The sequence below is a fragment of the Citrus sinensis genome, chromosome 6 (assembly GCF_022201045.2).
Source record: "Citrus sinensis cultivar Valencia sweet orange chromosome 6, DVS_A1.0, whole genome shotgun sequence".
Classification (NCBI taxonomy): Eukaryota; Viridiplantae; Streptophyta; class Magnoliopsida; order Sapindales; family Rutaceae; genus Citrus; species Citrus sinensis.
Genome location: NC_068561.1, coordinates 13,071,213 through 13,092,398, shown reverse-complemented (window position 1 = coordinate 13,092,398; position 21,186 = coordinate 13,071,213). Strand labels below are relative to the sequence as shown.

At 32.6% G+C, this 21,186-nt stretch overlaps 2 protein-coding genes and 1 non-coding gene across 3 annotated transcripts; all 3 read left to right on the top strand.

Annotated features, from left to right (window-relative positions):
• The first annotated feature begins 815 nt into the window (after positions 1-815).
• On the top strand, positions 816-2,080 carry LOC102617692 (hypothetical protein). Its single transcript, XM_006480668.4, has 3 exons — positions 816-1,009; positions 1,173-1,278; positions 1,455-2,080. Exons 1-3 carry the CDS (start codon positions 977-979, stop codon positions 1,595-1,597), a joined length of 282 nt encoding a protein of 93 aa, XP_006480731.1. The 5' UTR covers positions 816-976; the 3' UTR covers positions 1,598-2,080.
• A 3,304-nt stretch (positions 2,081-5,384) lies between these two features.
• LOC112498723 (small nucleolar RNA R71) lies at positions 5,385-5,491 on the top strand. The gene has a single exon (XR_003066141.1). It is a non-coding gene; the product is annotated as a small nucleolar RNA R71 (small nucleolar RNA).
• An 8,161-nt stretch (positions 5,492-13,652) lies between these two features.
• On the top strand, positions 13,653-15,209 carry LOC102617396 (protein SLOW GREEN 1, chloroplastic-like). Its single transcript, XM_006480667.4, has one exon. The coding sequence runs from the start codon at positions 13,761-13,763 to the stop codon at positions 14,826-14,828; it is 1,068 nt and encodes a 355-aa protein (XP_006480730.1). The 5' UTR covers positions 13,653-13,760; the 3' UTR covers positions 14,829-15,209.
• The last annotated feature ends 5,977 nt before the right edge of the window (positions 15,210-21,186 follow it).

Here is a 21,186-nt window from a genome sequence, read left to right as displayed (position 1 = left end):
TTGAATTTCGCATCACTTATAGTAAGTTGTAATAATAATAAAAAATTACTATTAGTATTTCTAAAATTTAGTACTATCTACGTTCTCATTTAGTAGATAAGAATTAATTTTAGATTATTATTGGTAAATTGATTATCTTATAAATAATCTTTCATACTTTTGAAAGTTTCAACTTATTCTCATTTTATTAAATTTTTTTTTATTAATTAACCCTCACTTTTTCTTATTTTTTAGAATAAAAATAGAGATAGCTTAAAATTTTAAAAAATAAGGGAGATAATTTAAAAATAATCGAGTCAAAATCAACACATAGAATAATGGTTGCATTTGTCCTTTTTCGCCGTTAAAAATTTGATTGGTCAAAAGAGGAGGTTAACGGAAGGACGCAACGGGGAAGCCGAGCACAGTACGGCAGTTTCACGGGCCGTTTATAATTTACAGCGGGCCCACGTAGAGCTGCACAGGAGTGTGGAGAGAGCAAGGAGCACCGTGCTCTTGAGAGCGTTACCGAGGAATTCCATCGGACCCCACGTGTCACGTGGGAGTTTGACGAAAGTGTCCACGTAGGCGACAAACAAGAGGCTGCTTATAGAATCTCCTCTAATCTCCTCTCCACCAATCGTAAACCTTCTCCCACGTGGGAATTTGGACCCCACCAACCAAAAAAAAAGGAGAAAATCACATCATAAGTCCATAGAATCAAATTTATGACCCATCTTTCTATTAATTAATTAATTAATTAATAATATCTCTATCAAATAATTTTTAAATTTTTACTCACAGCTCAGCTCACTAAGGCGAAGTCATATTGTATATATTTTACATTTTTGGCTCTCTTGATCTTAGCTCATTCTTCCTTCCTCTTCACTTTCCTTACAACCTTTGCTAGTTTCTTCCGCCACTTGTTGATTTCTCTACACTGTTTAATCATACAAGATTTGATACACAGAAGGTATTCGGAGAAAATTGTACCACCATGGATGACTCTTCTGCTTCATATATTCATTTGGTAAGTTGGTAAATATGACTAAAAGGAAATCAAATCAACTGGGCTGTATTAATTTGTTTAAACACGAAGCGAGATTACCGTCAGTGTTCATTATTGATTTTGTGATTATTGATTGATTTGTTGTTGGTGGTGGTGATGATGCGTGATATGATCGTCGATGCAGGTGCACCATCTAATAGAAGAGTGTCTTGTATTCAACATGAGCAAAGAGGAGTGCATGGAAGCTCTCTCCAAACATGCAAATATCAAACCCGTCATCACATCAACAGGTAATAAATACTACATCGTATCATATTCTTCATATCAGTTGCCTTTTTCAAGTCCGACGCACACGCGCGGGCACACGTATGTCTATTCACACGCACACACACATATACACACACGCACACACATATGTACGAGCACGTGTGTGAAAAGACATGTATGTATTTGCTTTTGAATACAGTGTGGAAGGAATTGGAGAAAGAGAACAAGGAGTTTTTCGAAGCCTACGCAAGAAAAAATGCAGAGAGAGCTACAGTAATGGAGACTAGAGAAAGGATCGAGAAGATACTCGCAAATTCTACTACCATTAGGGATACCAAATAGGCAACTAATAAAAAAGGAAACATTAATATTAATTAATTTTATTAGTTAGCGGTGCCATACGGTACAGGCACAGCTTCAGCAGCATCAGCTTCATCTTTTCTAGGTAGGTGTCGTCTAATAATAAAACGACGCCGTAGGGCGTTATGATTTGGGAAGCGTGAAGCATGACGGCATGTGGGAACACTGTTTGCATGAAGTCACTGTACGTTGCGTAAACGTGGCACCGCCCTCTTTGTTCCATTACCTGCGCGTCTATTTTCTTCGTCTTAGTTTTGTAAAAAAAAATTTCTCCATTCATAGAATAAATATTAATAATACGCATGCCCAACCACCCCATTTGCTTTGTTTTCTTCTACTCGACCATCTCTCGTGTTCTTTTTCTTTAAGTGATTTTAATATCTTCATTTGTATTATTATCGGTTAGTAATCTTGATGTAATAAATGAAGTGAAAGTGGGGCTTGATTTTGGGACCATTTTTTGAAGTGTTTGTCGTCGATCATCACTTGTCACTGTCCCGAGCTTTCAGGTTTTTTGTTTGCTTTGCTCCAAATTGGAGCCGTTGATGATCAATGAATTAATCCTTGTATATATATTTATAATTTCATCTCTTATGCTGAATATTGAAGCTTTAATGACTTTCTAAATCGGTCAAAGATACTAAATAATATCGTGACTATGAACTCACCCACCAAATATCAACCTTTAAATGTTATTATTATTTAGACTTGCCATAAAGTGCATTTACCAGCTGAATTATGCTCAAGGAGGACTCCGGTTCGTTTGTCTTACACCTCGTGGATGTTACTAACATTTTGTTAGTTCTCGAGCAAAAACTAAAATAAAAACTACGAAAAGAAAATTCTAACTAAACCACTTTCGCAGGTGATCGCGATTCTATTTAGTGTATGCAACAAGCTTTTAAACCCCTAGGCGGCCCTAATGGATGAGTTATAGTCTCGTGAGGGTTTCCAGCAATGATACCCACAAACATCATAAAAAAAAATGTCTCAAAGATTGTATAAAAGTATATAGCTCAAAGAAAATTAAAAATATTGGCAAAGTTCTAACTTTTAATTGAATAGTCAGCCTCATCTCATATTGGATTCATGTGTTGTATGTGAATCAATTCATTCAAAACTCATTCTCAAAATTTTCAATATCAACAGCCCTTGTCTCGAATAATAAACTGAGTAGGTCAAACTAACATCATCATTTTGATCTCTTTTTTTTTTCCTTAGGCATAAATTAGCATTTTCTTTTTATTTTTCTTGAAGCACATGCTTTTTCTTTTCTTTTCATTTTTTTTTCATAGTTAGGAGCTTTCACTCTACCCCTTAAGGTAGCCTTCTTCTCATGGTAGATTGTTCTCTACATACTAGTGATACAGAGGCCCAAATTACTCAAGGATAGCTTCACTTTTAAGGGTTATAGGTAGCTATTTCTGACTATAGTGCCTGGGTAAACTTAAGTACCATAGAGTCGGGTAAACAATCATTTACTCAATCTAAAACTCTCAACTTAGGCTGTATCAATCTCAAATCTCAAGTCAAAATTCTGAAAGAATCGATATAAGTGCGCAAGATATTTAAAGAATCACAATCAAGACGAAACTAACACAAGAATCAAGTATAAACTAAGACAATATTCATCCATTTCTAAGAACCATATTCATTTTCAATCATAAACTCATCATAGGCATTAAAATCTTTTTTTTTTGAAAAAAATGAAAGCAAATATTCCCACCCCCAAACTTAAAATAAACATTGTCTTCAATGTAAAGAAAAAAGAAAAGAAAAGAGAAACTCCCCCAGTTTTGCACTTAAAGATGTAAAGTTGTAGCTGAGTCGTTGAAAGGCATGTGGAAAGTTAATGTTCATCGACCCCCAAACTTGTGCAAAATCCTAAAACAAAACAAAATAAGTAAAAGAAAAGAAAAATAAGGAAAGATAAAAATGACAATAATAAAGTTTAGAAAGCTTGGGTTGCCTCCCAAGAAGTGCTTAATTTATAGTCATTAACTTGACTGTCTTTGAAGAGATGGTTCAAGGAGGCTCGTGGATGGAAGGAGATGATCTGGATGAACCTTGCCCAAGTTTCTTGTAATTAGGTCTCTTCCCACGAAAATGAGGTGATGCATCTTCATTAATAGACTGCTTATGTATTATATAAATGTCAGGAGGGTCAGATAGATGCTCATCCTTAAATGGTTTGGCCATTTTTATATCCATGATGTCTTCTTGGAAACATTCTTTGAGTTCAATTGGATACTTGATAGGTGTGTACACATTGAAAATGGCTTGCTCATTTTGAACTCTTAAAATCAATTTTCTTTCCTGAACATCAATCAAAGCTCTTCCTGTAGCTAAGAATTGTCGGCCTATAATGAGAGGTAACTTTATATCTTCAGTCATATCCAAGACAATAAAATATGCAGGGAATATAAATTTGTCAACCTTCACAAGCACGTCCTCAATTATGCCTCTTGGGTACTTTATAGATCTATCTGCCAATTGTAAGGTAACAGTTGTTGCCTTACGTTCACCCAAACCTAATTTCTTGAAAACAGAAAAAGGCATCAAATTAATGCTTGCACCTAAATCACACAAAGCTTTATCAAAATAACAATTTCCAATAGTGCATGGAATATTAAAACTCCCTGGATCTTTCAGCTTTGGTGGCAATTTATTTTGTTAGATGGCGGTGCAGTCCTCAGTCAACATTACAGTTTCATGCTCCTCAAGTTTCCTCTTGTCGGACAACATTTCTTTCATAAATTTGGCATAAAGCGGCATTTGTTCCAAAGCATCTGCAAAAGGAATATTAATATGCAATTTCTTAAACACATCAAGAAATTTTAAAAATTGCTTATCTATGTTATTTTTTCGGAGACGTTGAGGAAAAAGAATTGGAGGAACATAGGCCTTGACTGGTGTTGCTAGTTTAGGTTGTGGTATTTCTGAATTCGCTGCCTTTGAAACCTTAATTATGTCTTCAGTTTATTCTTCATCAACTTTCTTTGCTTTTTTTCGCGGCTCATCAAGTTGTTTACCCCTCCGAAGTATAATTGCATTAACTTGCTCCTTTGGATTTGTCTTGGTGTTGCTTGGCAGAGAACTATGTTGTCTACTGGATAGCAAGTTTGCAATCTGACCCACTTGTACCTCGAGGTTCCGAATTGATGCAGCTTGATTTTGAAAAGTTGTCTCTGTTTTGGTCATGAATTGAGACATGTTTGTTGTAAGCTGGGTAAGAGCATCTTCTAAGTTTGACTTCTTTTCTTGTGGTTGGAACCCTGGAGGTGGTGCCAATGTATTCTGAGTGTTGTTCCATGACAAATTCGGGTGGTTTCTCCAGCCATGATTGTAGGTATTAGAATATGGGTTATGTTGTTGTCTTTGGAAATTTGACACATAATGAGCTTGTTTAGCAGATGACGACGCAAAAGGACTTCCAACTTGGCAGTTGACACTGGTATGGTTCCTTTCGCATAATTCACAAACTTTAGTTTGAATAGCACTGACATTTAGGTGCTCCAGCTTATTAGATAAAGCAGTCATCTGTGCAGATAAAGCAGTGACAACATCAACATTATGGGCTCCTATAATTTTCCTTGGCATTAATCGCTCTGAAGTCCACTGGTAATTGTTGGATGTCATCTCCTCTAATAATTCATAAGCTGCTTCTGGCGTTTTTCCCATTAACGTTCCTCCTGCTGCAGCATCAATCATTGTTCTGGTATTGGATCCTAAACCATTGTAAAATGTTTGCACCTGAAGCCAAACTGGTAGACCATGATGTGGGCATTTTCTTAGTAGGTCTTTGTATCTCTCCCACGCTTCATATAATGATTCCATCTCGAACTGAGCAAAGGTTGTGATGTCATTCCTCAACTTGGTTGTTTTTGCTGGAGGAAAGTACTTTGCTAAAAACTTCTGTGCTAAACCATCCCAAGTAGTGATTGTTCCAGCAGGGAGTGAGTTCAACCACTCTTTTGCTTTATCCCTCAATGAAAATGGAAAAAGCCTTAGCCTGATAGCATTATCTGAAACACCATTTTGCTTAAATGTGTCACAAATTTCCAAGAAATTTACAATATGAGCATTTGGATCATCATTTTGCATCCCAGCAAACTGTACTGACGTCTGAATCATCTGGATTATGGCTGGCTTAATTTCAAAATTATTGGCTTGAACGGTAGGGCGTGCAATGCTTGAGCGAGTACCATTAACTGTAGGCACAACATAATCTCTTAAAGGTCTCGCATCCTCATTTCCATGTAATGCTTCGTCAACCATGATTAATTGTTGCTCCTGTAAAACTTCTCTTCTTTCTTTATTAAGCCTTCTACACGTACGATCAATCTTTGGATCAAAACTTCTTGAACGTCTCATTAAACAAAAATTAAAATAAAAACAATAAAAATAAAATTCAAATTAAACTAAGGTTAGTTGGTATCGATACTAATCCAAACAATCCCCGGCAACGGCGCCAAAAACTTGATGCGTAAATTAGCAAGTGTACTAGTCGGCACAAGTAATATAATGAAGAGTAGAGTATCGTCCCACAAAGATTGTATATCCTATTAGTTACCGAAATTATTCTAACTCTAATTTATTTGAACAATCGAATAAGCGAATTTATATTAAAATTAAATAAAATAAAATAATTAAAAATTAAATAAAGATGCAGGCAGTAATAGAAATCACTAAGAGATTAAGACACTAGGACATTCGATTTCACCATAACCAATCCAATTTAATCCTCCATCTATGCTATTAAAATTTACTACCCATGTTGATAGTGAATTTCCCTAATCCATTCAATATCCTCTCTCGAGTAATATTAAAAATACCTTCACACATTAACCCATTATATCTCTATGTAAATTTAAATATGCAAAGATTCATTAAGTTCCATGAAAATTCTTAGAAAAACTGCACGAATCACGTTGGCACATCTTTGTCTTTCGTTCAATTCATGGCATTCATTACACAGAGCAAAAATACATAAATCTCCTCTCGGTCTCATTATGTATCCTCAAATCATTCAAATATTGGCCAGATATTTAAAAGCATTAAGCACAATAATGAACACTCAACCATGGAATAATAAATTAAAAATAACATGGATTTATGGAATTAAATCTTCATAGTTAGGCTACATCGTAGCCCTAGTAAAATAAATTAGTTCATGAGAATATAAAGAGAATTTATTAATTTAATTGGAAACATTCAAGTAAGATAATAGAGAAGAAAGAAAGAAAAACTCAAAAATTAATGTGTCTTCCTTCTGCTCTAAATTATTCCTGCTGCTCTCGGTTTTGTTCAAGACTTCTGACTGCTGCTCTATTATTTCTTTTCTCTTGGCTTCCATTGCTCTTGTGCGGCTGCCTTTTTTTCCTTTATAATGTTGTGGCTTCTTCCAAATCCTTAAATGAAAAGGATTTCAAAACAAAACAAATCCAGCCCACGAATCCTTAAATAAAAAGGATTTTAAAAACAAAACAATTCTAGCCACCTTTTAAGCCCATCCACGTGACTTGTAAAGTTTAATTGGCCAATTTGCAAATTAATTCTTTAATGCTCCCCCACTTGCTGTCATATTTGTCAACTAAATATTCAAGACTTCCCCCACGTGTTGCATGCATGATGATTAAATTCAATCATCCTTAATTTGGCTTTTTATTTTTTTCCCTCTTTCTTTCACATTATTTCTATTATACTCCAATTTGTTTCCTCTTTAAGCTTCTTTTCTCATAAATATTTTCAATATTCCTACAATGACAAAATATAAAAATTAAGATAAAAATTAATATAATAAAATATAATTTAACATAAAATTAAGTTATGAAAGTATTAAAATAATAGATAAATTATGAGAACATCAGTTACAAAGATCACAAAATTTTCTACTATAATATGTATTGTCATAGTTTCAAAATTTTGCTTCACAAGACTGTAAATGTAAAGAAAAATATTGAAAAATGTAACCCAAAAAAAAAAAACTTCTTTTCGGTAATGAAATTCTGTCGCCAATAATGAAATATTTGTGAAACATATTACCTATTATAAGGTAGTATTTGAGCAACGTATATAAGATTAATTGGACCAAATTTTAAACTGTCTTTCGAATATTAGTTGGGTCCATAGGTTTTCATATAGCATCAAAATCAAACTTATCCACAAGTGGGTCTTTAAGCTACCTTTTCCATGTGACAGGACGGATGACAAAGGTTGTTATTTGATCATTTTTGGGCGTAACGTGTTTAGGAGATTAGCGCATTGCGGTGTTAAAGTGATTGTCTCATATCATTATGCCTCGTTGGTGTATGGTAAGTAGTAACCAAAAAGACCAATTAGAATATGAAAAGGGGACAAAATCTTCATCAGAGTGTTATAAAGACTTAATAAAAAGACTGACATGGGTGTGATATAGGCAAAAAGATCAGTCTAGCATGATAGAGGATATTAATTAAGGAGATTAGTTATCACACAGAGGTGACAAAGGATTAGGCAAGTCAAGCTTAGGAGTGACATATGTATGAGTGTCAAAGAGATTATGCCCTATGGGACTCACAGGAGGTGTTAAGGAGATTATCACAAATTGTTAATAATATATATATCCTACGTCGAGTGTTAACCAGATCATCTCTCATCTACTGAAAATGGTTTTTGACCAAGCTATGCTGGAAATTATTTCATAATGTAAGCTTTACATTGAGCAATAGAGGTGATTTATTTATTTACTTATTTTTGTATGAAGCTAGAAATTGTATTAATTAAAAGAAAAAGAATTAGAAACTGGCCCATAGTTTGACATCCCCAACAGTCATCAGTCAAGTTTTCTGAATAACACACGGGGATATATGGTCATCATCCCACCGAATTTATATAATTAGCGTTAGCATTAGAGGTTGTTGGTTGACAGTTTATAGTTAAAAAAATAATAATAATAAAAATGATGCAATTTTACTCCTGCACGAAAGATTGGATACACTAGTCGCAATTTAATTCTTAAAAGACTCATCGAGCGAGAAGATTTGAATTAGATTAAGGGTGCGTTTGAGATTGAGGTGCTGTAAATTTTAAGTTACAGCTGCTGTAGAAAAAAATTATAATTATGAAACAAAAATTAATAATTTATAGTAAATATAAAATTTAAATAATAATTTTGACAATATTATTAAAGATATAATAAATTTTTCATGATATAAGTGGAAAACCACATCAATATAATTTTTAAACTACAACAGCTAATGTCTACCAAATACTTTAATGTTATAACTTTTAAGTTACAGCTGTCTAACCTCAATCTCAAAAACATCCTTAACTCTTCTTACAAATGATATATATACTTAGAAGGGATAAGAGGAAGAAATTTGTCAGAAGTACATAAGCATGTCTAGGACAATATTCGAACCTGAAGTACAAACCTGTTTCAGCGGCGGTAGTTAAATAAGTAAATGCGCACTACACAGCAATAAAGTTTACTGTTAAAATGAGATAGTTGAGACCCCCCATGTCAGCACCATCTAAGCGTACATTAATTGAATGCATGGAAAGTTGGCGATGAGATTATTTTGGGAGTCAATAACCAAACACGGTATATACAATCCTATAATATTAATAATGTTATGCTTATTTAGTTGGGATATTTAATTTGTATCCCAATTGATGTGGTATTATTTAATTGACCCAAGTGATGATTAAGTATTTCACTTATCTAAATGGTGAAATTATATTAACAATAGATGAATTGAGATAAAAACTAAAGCATTTTAACTAAATAATTTAGAATAACATTACTAAAAATCTTATTTCATATAACACAATCTAAGTCTTATTAAGCCCACATTGAATGCAAACCTAATTATTAGGTATTATACTGAATTACTGATAATATCTCTAAGTCCAGCGCGAAATGAATGTATATTTATTTTATTCTGACTGATCGTATCCAATTTACTGTTTATTTTTCTTTTAATAAGGTAGATGGAGTAGGTCATAAAACATAACTTAATTTTTTTTCTCTCATATAACTGCTTAAAGCTACTTGGTTAAACCGCTAGGAGCAAACAACCTCTACTCTAATGATAATTTAGACCATTAATCATTTCATGGATATACAGTCATAAATAAAAATCATTGATCCTTTCTCTTTCTCTTATAATTTTTCTTAAAAATCGTTTCTTTTTGTTTCCCTTTTTTTTTTTGTGTGGTAATTTTGTAGTGTGTATATATATAAAATCCTAAAAGTAAAAAAAAGTTTAATTATCATTTTTCTTTCTATTTCTCTTATAATTTTCCTTAAAAATCGTTATTTTCTTCTTTTTTTTAATTTTGTAGTATATTTATATAAAATGATGAAATCTTAATAAAGTTCTTTCTCCGTTAATTTAAAACTTCAATAAATTCCCCCCGCCCCCTCCCCCTCCACACCCCCAGCAAAAAAAATGAGGGTTTCTAAAATGGTTTAACAAATAGACATGTGATTATAGATAGAAGAAAACCCCATGACTGGGTCTTGAGAGATGTTTTTCATTCAGGAAGGATACAAGAATAATTTTATATTTAATTTTTTTTTCAAATAAGTAATATAAATAGTTTAATAACCAATACCTTATTTGGGAAGGGACCTGCATTCGATGAAATCCCATCCTCTCCCATTGTCCTTGTTCTATTTTACACCTTTTTCAAAAATACACAATTCTTTCATTTTTTGATTGGAATCCACCTAAAGTTACATTTTTTTTCACTTTTCCACTTCCGTTTGGAATCCGTTAAGCAAACTAACGGAAACTTAAAAAAATGACCATTTTACCCCCAAAACGAAAATTACAATTTCACCCTAAAAAATGCCAAAAATAATAAGATTTAATGATGAATATCATTATTGGTACGTTAATGAAGTACAAAAAAATCTTAACTACTAGAGATTATAACTCAATGAATAATAAAATTTTACTTATCTTAAATTCAATTGATGGTTTGTGAGATTGGGCTATTTTTAATACTACTGTTATAATTTAGCATTCTAATTACCGACATATTTTTAAAAAAAACCTGTATTTGATGGTTGTGGAATTAATTTCTTTATTGACCGATGGGGAAAATTATTAGATTTAATCTAATTATTTTTTATAATTTTTAAGGTGAAATTATAATTTTCATTTTGGGGGTAAAATGGTCATTTTTTTAAATTTCCGTTAGTTTTCTTAACGGATTCCAAACGGAAGTGGAAAAGTGAAAAAAAATGAAACTTTAGGTGGATTCCAGCCAAAAAATGAAGGAATTGTGTATTTTTGAAAAAGGTGTAAAAAACGGGTGGACGGTGGATATTTTCCCTTTTAATTTTAATTTTAATTTTCTAAAGCTTTTAGTGAATATGTTTAAAATTTAAATTATAGTAGTATGGATGTAACAAATATCCTTATATTTATTAAAATAATATAAATAAGAACCAAAATAAATACTTGAATGAAATTTGCCACAATTATTTTTTCATAAACAAGAGACTAATTATGTTTTTTTAATGAATTAATGTTAATGCAAGAGATGATATCTTTTCACAGATGTGTTAAACTTTGAAGATTTACTTTTGCTTAATCTGACATATTATCTTGTAATGTTGATGATATTAACTCAGTTTGATGGAAATGATTACTATAGTTCATTTTGATGTTTTGTGTTGACAATGCTATCTTACACTTTTATTTCAATATGATAAAATCAAATTAAAAAAATAAGTAGTAGTTACTCGGGAATTCTTTTTTTATTATTCGAGGATACCCATCCCCTTCTTTCAAATAATTATGACAAAGTCACGGAGGATATGAAGATATAAGCAAAATATTAAGAATAGGTAAGGAGATGTGGATCCCCTCCTTTTTGCCATCCTGATGAGTAATGATATTTAAACTCTCCTGTATTTATCTCACTTGCTCCCACTTTTTAGTTAACACTACTTATTTCAAAGTTACCTTTATTAAAAAATAAAAAAGGTTAATGTATTTTTTTTTATTTCTCATTTTCTTTCTCTCTCAAGAATCACCTTCACCCCCATTATATTTTCATCATCACCAAATTCACCATTAAAATCACTATTACCTTCATTAATCCATTACCACTTGCTGCAGATAATGAGTTTTTGTTGTTGGGTTTTGTTAAATTTTATAGCAAATGGTGAGTTTACTAATTTTTAATTTGTATGAAAAATAAATCAAATAAACCCATTATATTTCCAATTCAAGAAAAAGAAAAACCTCTTATTTTAATAACAAATTAATCACTTTCAATAATTGAGGGTAAGTGTTTTTTTTTATTTCCTTTATTTATTTTCTATGTGGTATATATCCTTTTTTTTTCTTCTTACTTTGAATGATTCTTATCTAAAAATATCAAATCGATTCATTTTCAGTTTTGAAATTAATCCCTTTATTTAGCTACTAAAAAATTTCAGCTTATTTTTATTAGGGATAATTTTATTTTTTAATAAGGATAATTTTAAAAATAGATAAGAGTTAAATAAGAAATTGGAGGCCAATCTATATATATATATATATATAAAGTTAGGACTTGAGGAGGTGATGTGGCATCACCATTTCTCATCATTTCATATTCTCTATTATCTAATAAATTGGTTGAAATTAAAAAATAATTACATTATAAAATATTAAAATAGAAAATAATTATTAGATTATAAATGATTACATGTCTTTTTCTCTTTCTATTTAAATTCAACAATATGTAACCATTAATAATAATTAATTATAAGTCTTGAAATATTCATTTATTTTATTATTCCAACAATTAAATTTTAGTGGCTTAAAATACATCAATTAATTAATATAGGAATGAAGGTTCCTTCATCTTCCCTCAACAATGCCATTAGAGCCCAATTTTAATGTCATAATCTCATATTTAATTATTCAATCTTTTGTTTAGTGCCTTTTGGCTTTTTCAAAGTCCATAAATATTAAATATTTAAGATTTGTGGCATCATTATTTCTCATTTTTTTATTCTCTATTATCTAATATATTGGTTGAGATTAAAAAATAAATACATTACAAAATATTAAAAATCTATATCTATCTATCTATATCTATATCTATCTATATATATATAAAGTTGGGACCTGAGGAGGTGATGTGACATCACTATTTCTCATCTTTGTATATTCTCTATTATCTAATAAATAGTGAAATTTTCTTTTAGATTTAGTTTTTCATCTTCTCATAATTAATTTGATTGTTATTACACAATAACAATTATGTAAAGATTTTAATGAAGCATATTCTTTGTAATGAACATCCAAGGGGGAGTGTTACGAATTTATTAAAATAAATGTAGATGTTCATAATATATATCTTTTAGTCTCCCCACTATCTCCCATTAGCAACCTTTAGCTTCCCTATAACTCCCACTATCTCACAAGAAATTATGATCCATAATTTTTCATTAATTTTATGGAGTGATTATGTAACTATAAAAGAACTCATCTTTTTTTTTTTTGCACACACACAATTAGAATAAATAAAATCACTCTATAATATATTCTCTCATTTTATTCTTTATCTTGCGTTGCTTCTTTATTTGTATTGCTGGCTAATAGCTTTTTTTGTTTTTTATAAAGCTATCTCATCTGTAAAAAAAAATCAATTCATATTTTTTATCAGTTTCATCAAGTGTAAAATAAAAAAATATTAAATTTTTTTTTCAAAGTCACGTGAAACACGATTATATTTTCTAGTGAAAATAAAAAAAAGAGTCTAAATGTCACTGCCCTATTCTTATATGTGATACGTGTGAAAGGTTTGCTAAAAAAGAGTAAACAAGTCTGTTCACATATTGGGCTCAGAAAGAAAATTTCTTTTTCACGAAAGACTGATATCGCTAAATACACGCCTTCCCAATGTTAAGCACACGTAATGAGGCCAACTGTTTATTGGGCGTAGTGGGCTCCGATTAAGATAAGGCCAAGCCCGTTTACGTTATAGGCGGAAACTCACTCTAATTGGGAAAACGACATCGTAAGAGCGAACGGTGATTCTCGAGGTCGAGGGTTTTAGAGAACTTCCTCTTTCTTCACTGTTGACTGTTTATCGACATATTTCTTCATCATCATCATCATCATCATCAGGGTTTTAGAGTTTTTAGCAAAATATGGAATCCCTTGCTAAATTACACGGCGGTCACCAACCTCTATCTCTTTCATTCAATCATCACCGTCCATCATTCCCCAAATCCATTTCCTTCATTTCCCTCCGAACTCCTCCCTCATCATCACCGTTCAAATTCTCCTGCATCAGAGCCTCATCCTCACCCGCATCACAACAGAACCCTAAGCCTTCCCTCCTCCGTACCCTAACTCCTCTCTCTTCACCTCTCATCAAAATCACCTCCGTCACCGTAGCCGCAGCCGCATTACTCTTCATGCGCCTCCCTTTCCACAGCATCAAACCCGCAATTGCCGCCCCCGTCGCCGCCGCAGCCACTGTGGAATCCACTAACGAATCGACAAAGGATACAACATCAGCTCGAGAGGATGTTTCTTACGAAGAAAAAGAGAAGGAAATTGAACAGCACCTGGCTGCAAACCCTAACGATATCGAAGCTCTACAGACCCTGATGGAAGTCAGGATCAAATCACACAAGCTCGTAGAGGCGGTCGATGTTATTGACCGCTTGATTGAGCTTGAGCCGAACGAATTCGAATGGCAGTTGTTAAAAGCTCAAGTTCAGAGCTACGCTGGAGAGTCTGAGGCGGCGATTAAAGGGTTTGAAGAAATATTACGGAAAGACCCTCTTCGAGTCGAGGCTTACCACGGACTCGTGATGGCTTACGATGGGTCGGATAAGAAGTTAAATGAAGTAGAGAAGAGAATTGAGAATGCAATGGAGAGATGCAAGAAGGAGAAGAAGAAATCTGATTTAAGGGACTTTAAGTTATTGATTGCGCAAATTAAAGTGATGGAGAGTAAGCACTCCGAGGCTTTGAGGGTTTATGAGGAGCTTGTGAAAGAGGAACCGAGGGATTTTAGGCCATATTTGTGTCAGGGGATTATTTATACTTTGTTGAGGAAGAAAGACGAGGCTGAGAAACAATTTGAGAAGTTTCGAAGACTTGTCCCTAGAAATCACCCTTACAGAGAGTATTTTGTTGATAACATGGTTGCAACAAAGATTTTCGGGGAAAAGGTGGATCGAGAGAGCATGGCGTCCAAGAGCTGAGAGAAGTGGCTCATTCTCATGTATTGAAAACTGCTGGTTTAATATTGATGAGTTTTTATGTTTAGTTTTTTTTTTTTGAAATCCTTGTTTACTTTAAAAATTGTAGTAATTAGCACAATATATTAAGAGAGGCTTAAGTGAAAAGTGTGTTGAGCGCCATGGCTATCTGTTTCTCAAACTTTTAGTAGAATATATTAGGGAGGAAACTATTCCAGCTGTTTTGATTTAGAAATAGTGGCATTTCTGTTAATCTTGTAATAAAATTTAATTCAACTAGAGCTCACTGGATATAATGTGGAGCTTGCCAAATACTGTCTCTCATTGTAAAGAATGGAGGCATTTTGGAGTCGTAATTGTTAAAGACGGTGACCCTTTAAATCATCTGCATTTTGAGTCCTTTGTTATTTATGTAGTATTGAGGTTTTAGCTTGTTCAATGTTGTTTGACAGGCTGACTAGCTGCAAGAACTTCTGATCTATGATGTTAGGTGGGAATTTAGCACAACTTTGTATGCAGTGCACATTATGTTTTGAGATTTTTGGATAAAAACTATGTTTCTATTACTTTCGTGGCTCATCTCACTGCCCTGGTGGTGTGTAATCTCATTGGTTTTTTTTTTTTAAAAAAAATTCATAATGTATTTGTTGTTTTGACTGTATATAGTACCTGATTATTTTGTTCAAAGATTTTGCTTTTTGATCAGACAAGCTCTTTATTACCATGCTGCACCATTTATCCTATCCTAGTAAAAAGTTCTTCCTTTTATCACATGTAGCATAGTAAAATGTTCTTCCTTATATCATACAAACTGACTGTTTGGGCAGTGCACAAGTGATCCTGTGTAGTATAGCACTGTTTATACAATCTGGTTCAAGTATGCTGCAAGAACTACCAGTAGCATTTGATTAAAAAAATTAGTGTTTGTGGTAATGATGTGTCAATGAATAGGTTCCATTGTGGCATCATCTGCCAATATATGAATGTTTTTCTTATTTTCCTCTCTTTTGTTTTACTAGCAATATCATCGAAATATTTCAAAAATTATTATCTTGTACTTGATAATTTATTCCTTTTGATTAATGTTTCTTCATTACCTGCGTTTAATTAATTGATGGTGTGGTTTATCCTATACATATTCATTGGCAGTTCTTGGCAGAAGTGTCGGTAGGTAGATAGGTTGATAAAACTAGAACACTTACAATAAACTTTTAGCTACTTTAAGTAGACCTTAGTACATTAAAAGGGAGGTGTCATCAAATGTTGCTGCAGCATATAAGCAATTTTAATGTGACTGTTGCCTTTATTTCTATTATTTGTAGCTGTGAAGTTTTGCTTGGGTATGTTTTGAGAGAGTTTTATTTTTATTCTGATTATTTAACTGAACATGTCATTTGTTCAGTGATATTATCATTTACTCAGCATTTGGTTCAGCTTTGTGTTGGAAACACTTGTGCTTTTTCTTACCTATTTCTTTGAAATCAGTACTTAAATGACATTTTTTCTTCTGTTTTTCTTCATTTTTCTAATGGGATCCTTTACTTGGGTGCTTCCCCCATATTTTTTCCTGGTAAGCTTAGTGATTCTTACCATGATCGAAATCCACGATTGCCGTGTAAAAAATTCTTCTATACCGTTTATGCCTCTTGTATTCACAGGTTCAGCGTGATTCTTAGAAGTGATTATGTCTTTCCAGATTTCTTTTTCAGCTATAATTTCTTGAGGGAAATACAGCAGCTTCTGCCCCTTAGCGTAGATAGAATATGCAGTTTGAAACTAGTTTGCAGCATATTAGAATATTGAATTTAAAAAGGACCATCCCAAATCCTGCCACACGGCTCAATGAATTCTGGAATAAGCTCATACTTAATCGTGGGTTGGGTTGGTCAGAACTCGTTCACAGTTTTTAGGCTTTTATTGGATTCAAGCTTAGCTCAAACCTGTGAATATTGATATTAGTTCAATTGGTTGAGCCATACCCAAATTGGTAACTTTTCCATTAATTGAACACCCTTTTATTTTATTTTATATATTTTTTTAAAAGTGATACTACTTGTTAAGATGTAGCATTAACGTATCATTTACGACATTATTTCATCATTAACATGGTATTATTACCATATCACTAAACAGATTATTACAGATTACTTAGAAAAATTGGGATGCACTGATCCCGCTTAGGGAGTGGAATTTTCCTTTTTTCACTCCAAAATGAACTTGGAGCTGACAGCGGTTTTGCACAAACACCTGGAGTGAAAATTGCCAAATTATCTGTGGTTGGGCCGGTTCAGTAGCCCCACAAGAATTTGTTGTTTTTGATCCCTCTGAATCAGTTCTTGATCCGGGGTAGAGACAAGGACGGTAGTGAATCCGGATATTTATAGCCCGTTTAAGACAGCTGCGCTATGAAAGAGGAGAAATTTTATTCTCAAAATACACAGGGCAGCTGTCCCAAACGGGGCCTCAAGAGTTACGGAAGTGTAGCTACTAGCTAGGGGCACATGTTGTGTTTTCCGGCTTCTACTTTGTAAAAAAATTTTGAAAATCTGAAAAGCTAAAAGGGTGATTTTTAAAAATCTCTCCTGAGGTTTGAGCTTGTTGTAAGTAGATGGCGAGAATTTATTTATTTGTAAAAAATTTTCTACCGTCAGTTAACTTTAATATTAACCGTTAGTTGACTGTACAAAGATAATATTACCATTAACAACAGTTTGTAGACGGAAATAACTAAAAAAAATTAAAATTATTGGCGCAAAAAGCACAAACCCTATTTTTTGATAATTTTATCCTTGTCAATTCTAAAGATTTACAATATCATAGGTAAAGATTATAAATATTTCATTTTCAAGTTTTTAATTTTATCTTTTTTATAGGAACTTTAAGAAAATATTAATAATTTAAAGAGAATTTTTTAATTTTTTAATTTTATTTTTCTTGTAGGAACTTTAAGAAAATATCAATAATTTAAAGAGAGTAAAATAACCAACAATTTTAATTTTTTTTTAGTTATTTCCGTCTACAAATCATTATTAAGGGTAATATTATCTTTGTACAGTAAACTAACGGTCAATATTAAAGTTAACTGACGGTATGAGATTTTTTACAAATAAATAAATTCTCGTCATCTACTTGCAACAAGCCCAAATCTCAAGGGAGATTTTTAAAAATTACCCAAAGCTAAAACTAGAAAATGATCATTGTAATTGGTGTGCTCATGTTTTTATTCTGATCAAATGGAGATGAGTCATTGTCCCTGCTAATGTCTCCCTGAAGGAAAGCATGGCCCGGATTAGCAGGGTCCTTTTTTACATTTTTATGCCTTCAAATTCCTCAGGGATTCTTTTTTTTTCTTGGATTCTCGCGCTGATGTGAGTCTCGGCCGCGCTTGGCGGAGATTCTTAGACTTTCTTTTCATTTCTTTTGATTATATGTTTGTTGAGACATAAGAATTTACTAATAAAGAGCCCTTGTTTTAATAAATATCTTCTGAGGTCATGCCTAATTTGTCCTCCATTATTTAGCATGAGTGATGCCCATCATGCTTGAATTTGAGTTATAAGAAAGTCCTAGGTGGTGCTGATACTATTATATCGCATGTAAGCACACTACTCTATCGTGCAATTAATTTTCTTCACATACAAACTTATCGATAAATTAAGCATCATGCACATTTTGTATGTATGGTAAAATTTTATTAAATAGCAGTATACGGAACTGGTTGTGTTGTCATCATCTAAGGTTTTGTCCAAAATTAGAATTTTATTAATTGTAACTAATTGGGCCTTGGCCCAGTGGCCAGGACCCTGCATTCACAACTGTAAGCGCAGCGGTTTGAGCTCCCGCGACGCATGTAGAGGTTTATTTCCTTCCTTAATTATTAAGTGAAGACATTCTTCTCCATTTCGAAATGTGAGTGGAGTAGACACCCCTTGAATATTAGAAAGGGTAAAATCTGGGCAGTGCTATATAAGAATTAATATAAATTAAGTCCATTAATTGCCTAATTGTAAATATCAGTTGTAAATCTCATATAATATGAGTTGTAATCTGAGCATTAGTCTCATATAATTAAAAAAAAAAAGAATTTTATTAATTGCCATGTAAACTAAAAAGAAATGCTCACCCAAAGTTGGTGGCTCAATGTATTAAAGCACAAGAAGTCAGCTTCAGTTGGGTTTGACTTATTGGCTTGCCAAACCATAGCTTAAGAGGAAGATTGCGGCAGCTTCATATAAGGTTAATAATCACAGCCAAAGCAATGCTGTAAGGTAATCCAAGGTCCATTTATCATCTAAATTAACACCATTTGTGTTCAAAAGGGAAGAGGTAATCATTCAAAAGCCATGATTATCGATGTGGCCCTGCAATTCGCTTTTAGTGTAGACAAATTTATTGACCCCTCTCTCTTTCCTTTTACTTTTAACAACCAATCTAAACCTTTGTCTTCGTTTTGTCCCCTTTTATTTTCCTTCACAGGGCAGAAGCCACTTCCGTATGTCTAACATATATGGCTTCTCTCGGTTATAATGAAAATAGTTTTGGAATTTTTTTTTTTTTTTGGAAAGCAATTTTTTTTCATGCATTAAACATAATTTTATAAGTAATGGACAACTACTCTTAGGCGCAACGGTGGTCAATTCTCTCCTCACCTTATCAATGAGGTTGAGAGTTGAATTCTCCCTTATGTTTTATTTAGATAACTTTTCTTTTTTATTTAAGAGTAGCGTTTGATTAAAGCAAATTTTTAAGTTGGACTTCAACTAACCTTCATCGAGGCAGGTGCCAACATACTTATTATATAACTATTAGTAGATATATTATGTTATTGAACGGCACTTTGGATGGTATAATTATGGTCAATAGTGTCAAAGAATTGTTGTTTCTTGGTAATTCATGCTACATTAATTAAACAAAAATGCTATCTTACGACGGTTTACTATAATTATAACAAGTTTTCATTAATTACTACTCACAAATTTTTTGATACAATTTTTGAAGTTTATCGTTCTATTTATTACTACTCATAAATTTGTATCTTATAAATAATTTGAGAAGTTTAACCAAAAAAAAATGAAAATACATAAAAGAATTTTGTGATTATTGTAATAAACAAAAAAATGAACAATTATAAAGGCAAACGTTGGTTAGAATAACCCCATGCCTTGCTCCCATCAATCATGCAAGGTTTCTGTGAAAAATCTTTGGATCCCTCTGGAAAGAAATAAAGAGAACCTTCCAATCATTATGATGGAAAATGGAATTGGAGCTTCTAAACTTTATTGTAGGGATTGGAGACAATGACAATAATTAATGTCATCACGTCATTATGTTGCCTTTTTGCTTATTGGCGCCTTTGGACACTGAAACAGAGGGCCAAAGGCATAGCATGCCGTGCAAAATGTGGAAATATGTGCTCAATGGTTTGCTCCTTGTCAAAATTTATTACAAAGAAGTTGGTCTGCCTACTACATGCTCGGTTCCACGACTAATAAAGATATGACGGACAAGTATCCTCTCGTAATTTAAGTTATTCTTAATTTTAAAGAATTTGCGTCACGTATATTTTAATGTTAGTGTATAATTAAAATTTAATTATTTTTATTTTTAATTTGTTAACTATTAATTACGTGAATAAAATTTTTATTCAAAAAAATATTAAATCATGAAAGAATTTTAATCCAAACGAAATATGTAATAATTTATAATGTTTTTGTTTTTCTATTTTAGAGTTTCGACCCTCATAAATTCTAAGTTCTTCTTCTACATACGGATTTATAATTCAATAATCCTTCGCCTTAGCTTAGGTTAACAAAAGGAGAATTGGGTGTTTAATATGTCACATCAAGGACTTGCAACTATAATTTGAACTTTCATCAAATTTGGACCGAATTTAATCAATTACATCAATGTAACCCTTTTTTGAAAGAGCGACATAGTGGAGAAGAGCGTGTTAAAAGAGCTAAGTGGTTCTACTTTTTTGTGTGCATACTATTTGTTAATAGAAGTATTCTATGCCAAGGTATCTTTAGTACTCTTTTTTACTTATTTCTGTGGTTCGTTAATAAAATTTAAATTGTTGTTTTTGAGGATCTTTTAAGAGTTAAAACCAATGATCTTACACATTCATTTGAACAAAAATTATTTAGAGAGAGGGAGACAAGATCATGTACGTACGTTGAAAAGCCACGACTGATCTTTATTGCCCAGCTCCCTTCTAACTCAATCCAAATCTGCAAGTTGCTGCCTTAATCCAAGTTTGAAGCAGCATACACCAAAACTAAGCAGCGCAAGAACTAGAGAGAGATGAGAGTGAGTACACTCTTGGCCAAAGCACATATGATGACGGCATAGTAGCTCTCAA